Source organism: Electrona antarctica (assembly GCF_951216825.1).
Source record: "Electrona antarctica genome assembly, chromosome: 17".
Classification (NCBI taxonomy): domain Eukaryota; kingdom Metazoa; phylum Chordata; class Actinopteri; order Myctophiformes; family Myctophidae; genus Electrona; species Electrona antarctica.
The window spans coordinates 26,788,488-26,797,478 of NC_136798.1; the positions used below are offsets into that span (position 1 = coordinate 26,788,488).

At 39.5% G+C, this 8,991-nt stretch overlaps 1 protein-coding gene across 1 annotated transcript; it reads right to left on the reverse strand.

Moving 5' to 3' along the window:
* Window positions 1-911: 911 nt before the first annotated feature.
* LOC306940767 (uncharacterized protein) lies at window positions 912-7,083 on the reverse strand. Its single transcript, XM_079525954.1, has 2 exons — window positions 6,286-7,083; window positions 912-3,589 (listed from the first exon to the last, which is right to left on the reverse strand). The coding sequence occupies exons 1-2, from the start codon at window positions 6,727-6,729 to the stop codon at window positions 3,152-3,154; spliced, it is 882 nt and encodes a 293-aa protein (XP_079382080.1). The 5' UTR covers window positions 6,730-7,083; the 3' UTR covers window positions 912-3,151.
* Window positions 7,084-8,991: the final 1,908 nt, after the last annotated feature.

Below are 8,991 nucleotides of genomic sequence, written 5' to 3' on the forward strand. Positions count from 1 at the left end.
AATAGCACAAACGTTGGCATGCTACTAGTCCTACATACTTACACCTAGAAACCCCATTCAAACCTATTTAGGTTCATCTTATGGTGGACATGTTTGCCTGAAAAAGAATCTTTGAAATGTTTCATAGTTTTAGAAATATAGTGCTTTCAAATTTGAGGAATTTATAATGGCCCCAATGGCAGATATTGGCACATCAAAAAAGCACTTTCACCTAGAAACGCCATTCACACTTTTTATAATTCAGCTTACTGTGGAGATCACATGCTGGAACTTTTTACTTTGAAATGTGTTGTAGTTTATGAGTTATTTAACTTAAACGCCCAATGCATTCTCAATGGCAATAGCACAAACTTTGGCATGCTACTAGTCATACATACTTACACCTAGAAGCCCCATTCAAACCTATTTAGGTTCATCTTATGGTGGACATGTTTGCCTGAAAATGAAATGTTTGAAATTTGAAATGTTTCATAGTTTTAGAAATATAGTACTTTCAAATTTGAGGAATTTATAATTGGGCTCAATGGCAGATATTGGCACATCAAAAAATCACTTTCACCTAGAAACGCCATTCACACTTTTTATAATTCATTTTACTGTGGAGAACAGGTCAATATAAATAAATGGGTCATATATAATGGCCTGCCAAGATAAACATAAAACATGTAACCCACAACTAGGATGTCTTTGTTAAGTTTAAAGTTTTATTTCTCTTGTTTTATGTTGTGGTTTCAGCACCTTGTAGTTGTAACTATATGCTTTGAATGGTTATTCTTTTAATAAAAAATTACTTTTCTCTAGTCAGCTCTATGGAGTGCATATATTCCCTCTAAAACACTAGATGAAATGTAACTGTAAAACACAAGTAACCACTTTGAATATTAATCAATAAACCAAAGAGGCAAGAAAAGTAGGGATAACCAATATTTATTCAATTTAGATTCAACTCTTAAAACCAAACATTTTTCTAATTGTGGCGTGAGAGTGTTGACATATCTGAAAAGAAATCATTTTTAAAATACTGCAATAAAATGACAATTCTTTCCTACAATACAATTCCCCAAATCTTGGCCACATCACAGCCTCCATGATATAAGACATGGAATACTGTAATAGAGCCTTTCACACTGTACATTGTTCACTTTGGGTTAGGAGGACTGCACAATAATGACCAACTCTTATGCTGCTCATCTGATATTCTGTTGAATGCTGTATATTGAAGAAAAACATGGACAGATTTTACACACATTTTTCTGTACTTACCAATGTGGACAAGAAGGGAAAATATAATTTGTTGTTTGAATACTTTTGAATAATTTCTCCAACTTGTTTTGTAGTCTAACGATTTTGCACATTAGAATACCCTTGAGAATGGCTGTTGAGAACATTTGTCTTCCCTGAAGAAAATGGAGCACCTTGCAATTGAGAAATTGCAAATTAGTGTTTTTCCAAATACTTTTGCAGCCCATACTAGGGTAATGCAAAACACAATATGAAAAGCCCTAATGACAAGATCCTCCATGAAACTATGAAAAATACAAACTCACATACAGTATTTGGTAAACAACATATCAGTGCTTTACATTAAACTTAACGGTAGAGGTAAGTGAAATGAAAATATAGCCTGGAAAAAAGTATATAGACACACAAACATCAGTGCTGCAAAGTTAAACACTTGCACTTTTCCCTGGGCATGTCATTATACCAAAAATCATTCCAAGATTTCTTCAACAACTTTTTTTCCAACAAAAAAAAAGCAGATCTTTAAGCTCACAATGTGCTCACGTTTCTTGTGAGCTTGTAGATCGTCCTTTTTTGAATTGTGTAAATCAGGCTTATAAGTGCTTAAGAAGAAAGGAAATAGCACTCGGTCTCAAATGCCAGGTGTCTTGCAGCAGTTATCGTGATGGAGAATGAAAGAATCCTTGATTTTCAGACTTTCACATTGTCATTCTAATCTAGACCTTTCACAGGTCTCCCTGAAGGTTATTTGGCCTTCACTGCATAGGCCTTAAAATCAGTCTACCTAAGGCTCACCGAATCCTGGTCTACAATACAAATGAGCATCCACTTTCAGGGTGAGGAAATCACCAGCCACATGCTGGTACATTTAGTTGTAGCTGGTAGGTTTGTCTACTCAACACTATCCACTTTGGCAGGTAACCAGCCATGGTTTAGAAGTCCTTTTCTATTCCAAAATCTTCCTTCACTGGTACAATTGTTAAAGTGACTGGTGGAGGAAAAAGCTAAAGCTAGCTTCCTGCCATGCCTGTGTTGTTTTAAATGTCTTGTGCAAATCTGTAAGAAAATGCTTCTTACATTCAATGTGCCCCGTTGGATACTACGACCCATTTAAAGGAACTGTAAGAAAGTGCCTCCATTTCACGGGGAACATTTTGATTAGCTTCAGTAACAAAACTAGAATCTCAGTTAAAACATGGAAAATATACACATAGGCCTAGGTCTACAATATACTATGTACATTTACACGAGTTCAGTAAAAAAACAAAACTGATTCAACACAAGGCCGTTTTCTCAAAACAATATGTAATGAAAGTTAATGCATCACACTGCTAAATGTAAACATAAATTGGAGACACTCATTTCTACTGGCAACATACAATCTTCAACATTCCTGCCAACCAAGTGAACCAACCTTCTTTTAGTCACTTTGAAATTCTCACTTGCTGATGGGTTCCCTTTCAAAAACAAAAGGGACATATAAAGGCTGGTTGTGACAATGTGATGGTTGGCATAGTAGGTCACCGACACCTTCTGCAATGCTGACACTGCATCTACAAGATGTGTTTACAAAGGCAGGTGGTTAAATTACTTTCTTTGCATCATGAGGAAAAATTGCTATAGTAATAAAACTTCATTCTATTGCAGTAAGTTATAGGATAAATCTAATTTCCATACATTCAAATTTCTGACTTTTTTTTAACCAATATTGTCAGATCGATACCATAGTTTAAAACTTCATTCAGATTTTTTTTTGCCAATTGTCACATAAATATACTACAGTTAAAATAAATTCAGACTTTTTTTTTTGCCAATTGTCAGATATAAATTTGGACAGTTTTCACTAGGTCATTTCAGCTTTAAACAAGTATGCAGAATATGACTGAATATCACTCATGTCAGACTGCATTTATGCTTTACCCTCGACCTTTAGCAGAGACTTTAAGTGAACAGTCATTTGCTCTCGGCTCCGGTCTCCGTTTTGCGAGGTGTTTTCACCAACCCAGTGACTGGGCGGTTTAGGCAGGACACTTGGCGAGGGGGGCTCGCTGAATTTGGCTCCAGCATAAATCTTCTCGCCTTCTTCTTGGTTCACATGACCAGTGGGGGATATCTCCTCTATCTTAACATTGTCTGTTGAGCGGAGGGGTGTCTTCGGGGTTGAGTAAGGCAGCTTCTGTGGATTGCTGGCATCTTTTCTCTTCACAGAGTGAGCACTGCTGGGGGCGGTTGGGCTGTGCTTGCTCCTATGGCTCCGGGAGTTCCGATTTTGCGATATGTGGTGGTCATGTTTCACACCTGGCGGCGTGACCACCCGCTCACATCTCACAGCTTTTGATTTCATCAGCTAGAGAAACACAAAAATAAAAATCAGTTCAAGCTGAAATTCATACCAAAACATAAAGGCAATGACTGTAGCCTGTAGACAGTTATTTAGGTAGAATTCTGATTTTTGAGGGGCGCTAGCCCCTCCTATATTCAGCTATAGAGAGTATGCACGTGACATCATCATCAAACCAGGAAGTTATGCGGGAACACCTACTGAGAGCCAAAAAACTAATTTCTGGCCTTGATAGGCCATACATCCAAACAGAAAAGTCCAATATAATTGCATTAAACAACGTTAAACTCACTTTGCCACTCGATTTGCCATTCACTTTATGCATGCGCATACCCTCTATTAGTGTTGATGTTAGTCTTACAAACATTAAATTCCCATTGACAATGGAGAATTTACGTCATATGTGGACGAGAAAATCGGCTATTTTTGTCCTACAATTCCCATTGACAATGAAGCAAGACAATTAGAGCAAATAGACATGTTATGTCATGATGACATATTGATATCAATGAAAACATTGATATCTTGTATACAACTATACCTCTAATTCTTGTTGGTGATAAATTAAAAGTGACGATACAGAAGACCAATCTTTATATCATAATTGCATCAGGACTCGGAGGCTGTCTAGTTGAATTCATGACAACTACAGTAATTCATTAATAAATAATTCATTTATTTTCATATTTTTGAGGGGCGCCAGCCCCTATACACAGGTTTAATGTTTGTAGTTCAATGTTTGTTTTGTAAAAACATCGACAATGAAGGGAAAATTTGTCATATTGTCTCTTTATTGTTAATGGCGTTTAATGTTTGTGTTTGCACCGTTTGTTTTCACCTAATCAACATGAGTTAGACTTTAATATATTAGCGCCCCTCACTTCACACAGGTGTGATTTTTGAGTGGTGTAAACCACTCCTACAACTGGCTTTGTTTGTCTGTCTGTCTGTCTTGTCTGTCTGTGCAAAAAAAATGAGCATGGTTGATGCTGATTGGTTGATGCTGATTTCATTAAGTCAGAACACAGCTGATCAGGCTATATAATACCTTACACCACTCAGTTCACACAGGTGTGATTTTTTGTTTTACAATATGATGTACGATAAGAGCGCTCCTCACTTGTGTTTTTTGAGGGGCTCCTATATACAGGTTTAATGTTTGTTATAAGTTCAATGTTTGTTTTAAAAAACGCCTCGACAATGAAGGGAAAATTTACGTCATCTTGTCACTCCCTAAAACAAACATTAGTCATTAAATGCCATTAACAATAAAGATAATTGAATGTTTGTTTTACATCACCATTACATCACCTATTAAATCAGGAGTTAGACTTCAATATATTAGCGCCTCTCACTTCAGTGTTATTTTTCCCCTCATATGGCTTTAATGTTTGTTTTTCAACAATGTTTAAAGGACCACTTCTCAACCTATCTTCATATAATAGGTCCTCACTAATAATCATGAAAAAAAATGGCACAATTTCTTTCTACTCGGTCTGTGTCTCATAGGAGGGCTGTGGGCAGTTCAGAAACCGTCTTCCAGTGACATCATCGATGGGGAATACAAGCTAATAGAAACTGCAGGCTTTCTAGTCCTGAGTTGCAATGCGAAAATGGAAGCCATCGTTCTCACGATAATGAAAATCTAAACATTTTTGTAAAAAAAAATCTTGTTTAAAAGAAAATCTGCCTAATGATGATGTCACTGGAAGACGGTTTCTAAACTGCCCACAGCCCTCCTATGAGACACAGACTGAGTAGAAAAAAATCGTGCCATTTTTTCATGATTATTAGTGAGGACCTATTATATGAAGATAGGTTGAAAAGTGGTGAAGTGGTCCTTTAAGAAAACGCCATAGACAATGAAGATAAATCTTCATTGACTTAAACATTAGCACCCGTTGCTTAAACAAACATCATGTTGTAATTGATGTTGTAAGATGATAAGAGCGCCCCTCACTTCACACAGGTGTGATTTTTAAATAGTGTTCTATATCACAAAGGATATTAAAGACCATATAATGACAGGGAAGAGGGTCCTTGTGTCCAATCTCTTTACTATGTAAGCAATAAGTGCTCTAATTTACACTTATTAAAACAGTGCAATGGTCCTTGAATTAATTGCCAGGCATGTTCATCCGCAAGTGGCACTGTTGTTTACTAACATGTATCGAGACCTCACAGAACTGGTGTATTAGACTAAAAGAAAAACAAATTGGAGTTGGAGGACTGTTAGAATATTTGTAATATTCTATAGAGCGTCGCAGTCCCGCCCCCTACCAGGGCCCAGGAAATGATTCCCCGTTAATTTTCCTCAGACATTTCAAAAAGTATTTATTTAAAGACCTTTTGAGCCTCATACAAAGCCAACTCGAGTTGTGACAAATCATGACAACACCATTTTTCGTTCCGAACAAATAATTAACACAAGAAATAACACTTTGTGGGTGTTTTCTTGGGTGTTTGTTGTCATGATTTGTCACAACTCGAGTTGGCTTTGTCTTTATTGTCTTTATTAAATTAATTCTTATTTATTCATTTGTGTTTATTTATTTACGTTAAGAATTATTTATTTCGTCGTTTTATTAACGGTTTGTATTGGTTCACAAAAGGGTTGAGCCTCACAGATACAGGTAGAACTTGCCCCTTTCGGTACCCTCAGGGTTCAAAAAGGGGCTACGGTAGAACATGCTGTAGGCTACCTCTTTCTTGTTGTTTCCCAACTTGAGGTGATGAGGAGCAGCAGCTGGCTGTGAAGCTGGTTCGGTGTTGGTCTGCAGACACTGCACTGTGGTGGCCCTGGTACTGCACAACGCTGCTATGGTGCCGCCCGAGACGGTATTGTTGTTGTTGTTGTTATGGTTGCTGTATGGGGGGTGGTGGGGGTTCCGTGCAGACCTCGTCTGGACGCTGTTGTGTTGATGATGGTGGTTGTGATGATGATGGTGATGATGAAGGAGATGCTGGAGTCGCGGAGGACAACACGTCGTCGTCTGACGAAGTTTCTTCCCACCTTTCTTCTTCATCGCCTGTCTTGTTGTTGTTGCCGTTTTAGTACCGACATGATTCAGGCCGTCTCCGTTCAGGAACACCGCGGCGGGAGGCTGCTTGTTCTCGGCGTCGTCGTGGTTCGGTTCGTCCAACATGACTTTTAAAACGTCAAACACATACAAAGACAAATAAACGGCGGAAGTTATCTACTCGTTTAGCCAGTTAGCTAATGTCGAATCGATGGTTTGGCGTTTTTTTTCCACCCTAGTGAGACTTTTTTTTTAAACTATGAAATGCTCTACTATTGGGTGGTCGCGGTGATAAATTGTGTTCGACGTCCCGGTAGATAAATTGTTTGTTGATCTCACAGACGCAGACTACAGACCATGGCGCATTAAACGCTGTCGTCCTACTCGTAGCAGCAAAACATTAGCTATCATCCCAGCGCCTGCACGGACGGATATGCTGCCTGGGATTTGTCGGTTGATTGGCAGGCAACAGCTGATGGCGAGAGAGAGATAGACCTCTTTTATAGCTCCATCACGGAGACAACTAACCACCTTAGTCGATTATACGTAGCCTACTTTATTTATCTTCCATTAATTAACGTTAAAAACATAAATTAAATAAATAAAAAATAGGCTACATTTAAATAGATGAATAAATCAAAAACACAATTTAAAAAAAACTAGAGCGGCGCCGTTGGCCACTGCGGCACTGACACTGCATGCTTGCTTAGTTGGAACGATGCAAGTTGGAAATGGATGCCCCACCCAGTTATTATGTCTGTGTCCCTTAAATGCCCATATATGGAGTTCTTTATCGCATTATCAGGCATGCCCAAATGTGGAGTCTGTGCAGATGTCAGAACAGCATATGATGTTAGAACAGGCCAGCTCCATATATGGAGATAGGGGTGATCAGGTCCTGAGTCCAGGCAGAGGCTTTTGTGCTGGTTCTGGACAACCGGCTATCCGACTGACCGGGCACTGCACTCCCTATGGTGGTGTGGAACGCGTGTGTCAAATTTGAAGTCAGTGGGGTGAACGGTTCTCGAGTTACGTGGATTACAGACGTACACACGTACGTACTTGGTGCATTTCCGGTAACGATGGAAGTTGGAGATCTATGCCCTATGCAATACCCGTTGTACCCATTCCAAGCATATGTCTGTGTCCCTTTATATGCCCGTATATGGATATTTCTGTATCCCTTTATATATGGAGTTCTGTGTCAGGCATTCCCAAATAAGTGTTGTGATGTCAGAACAGGCAAAGCAAAGCAAAGTTACTATATTTACCCAGGGTATCTGGGCTAAGCTCAATAACTTGTTTCCAGCCAGGCCCTGCTCATAGAACATTTCAGTGGTTCAATGCCTTGCTCAAGGGCACTTCAGCGGTGGTAATTTTAACGTGTCGGACCGCTGATTCGAACTGGCGACCTTCCGGTATCAAGACCGCTCCGCAATCCGTTCGGCCAGCTCCATATATGGCGATATACTGTAAGGGTGATCAGGTCCAGAGCCCGGGCAGAGGCTTTTGTGCTAGTCAGAACCAGCACAAAAGCCCAGCACAGAATTTGAACGGGGGGAACAGTTGTCGAGTTACGTGGATTACAGACGTACACGGTACACACGTACTGTACGTGTGGTGCAGTACTTGGAACGATGCAAGTTGGAAATGCATGCCCCACCCTGTTATTATGTATGTTTACCTTTTATTCCCATATATGGAGTTCTTTGTCAGGCATGCGCAAATATGGAGTCTATGCAGATGTCAGAACATATTTGTGATGTCAGAACAGGCCAGCTCCACAATGGAACCTGGGCAGAGGCCCTGTCTAGAGCCCGGGCAGAGGCCTTTTTGGGGCGGTTCTGGACAACGGTGGGTCCGACCGACTCGGCACCGGGCACTGCACCCCCTGTGGTGGTGTGGAACGCGTGTGTCGAATTTGAAGTCAGCAGGGCGAACGGTTCTCGAGTTACGTGGATTACAGACGTACAGACATACACACAGAGACTTGCTTGGTGCATTTATAGATAGATAGATAGATAGATAGATAGATAGATAGATAGATAGATAGATAGATAGATATACTAAGGCTACAAATGTATTGGATTGTGTTTTTATTACATTTATTATTATGATGTATTATTATTTACTATCAATGTAGCTATAGCTGTAGCTAATATATTTAACATTGTTAAAAATGTTATATTTAACATAACTGACTGTAAAACCATTCCATATAGGCTATATCTAAATGCTCTTGCTCCAAAGTTCCAAACTGCTGTTCGTCTTGGTAATTAGCTGGTAATTAGGCTACCTGGCAACCAATATGCCAATCACAGCGCGACCATAGACGCGACCGTCTCCCGGAGCTATGGGATAGTCTCTAACCTGTTTATGGCCCCGTCC

Excerpts from the sequence above, each read along its gene's own strand:
- LOC306940767 (XM_079525954.1), bottom strand. The coding sequence starts at position 6,729 with ATGTTGGACGAACCGAACCACGACGACGCCGAGAACAAGCAGCCTCCC. Across the intron at positions 3,590-6,285 it reads TGGGAAACAACAAGAAAGAG|CTGATGAAATCAAAAGCTGT; the intron begins GTAGCCTACAGC and ends GTGTTTCTCTAG.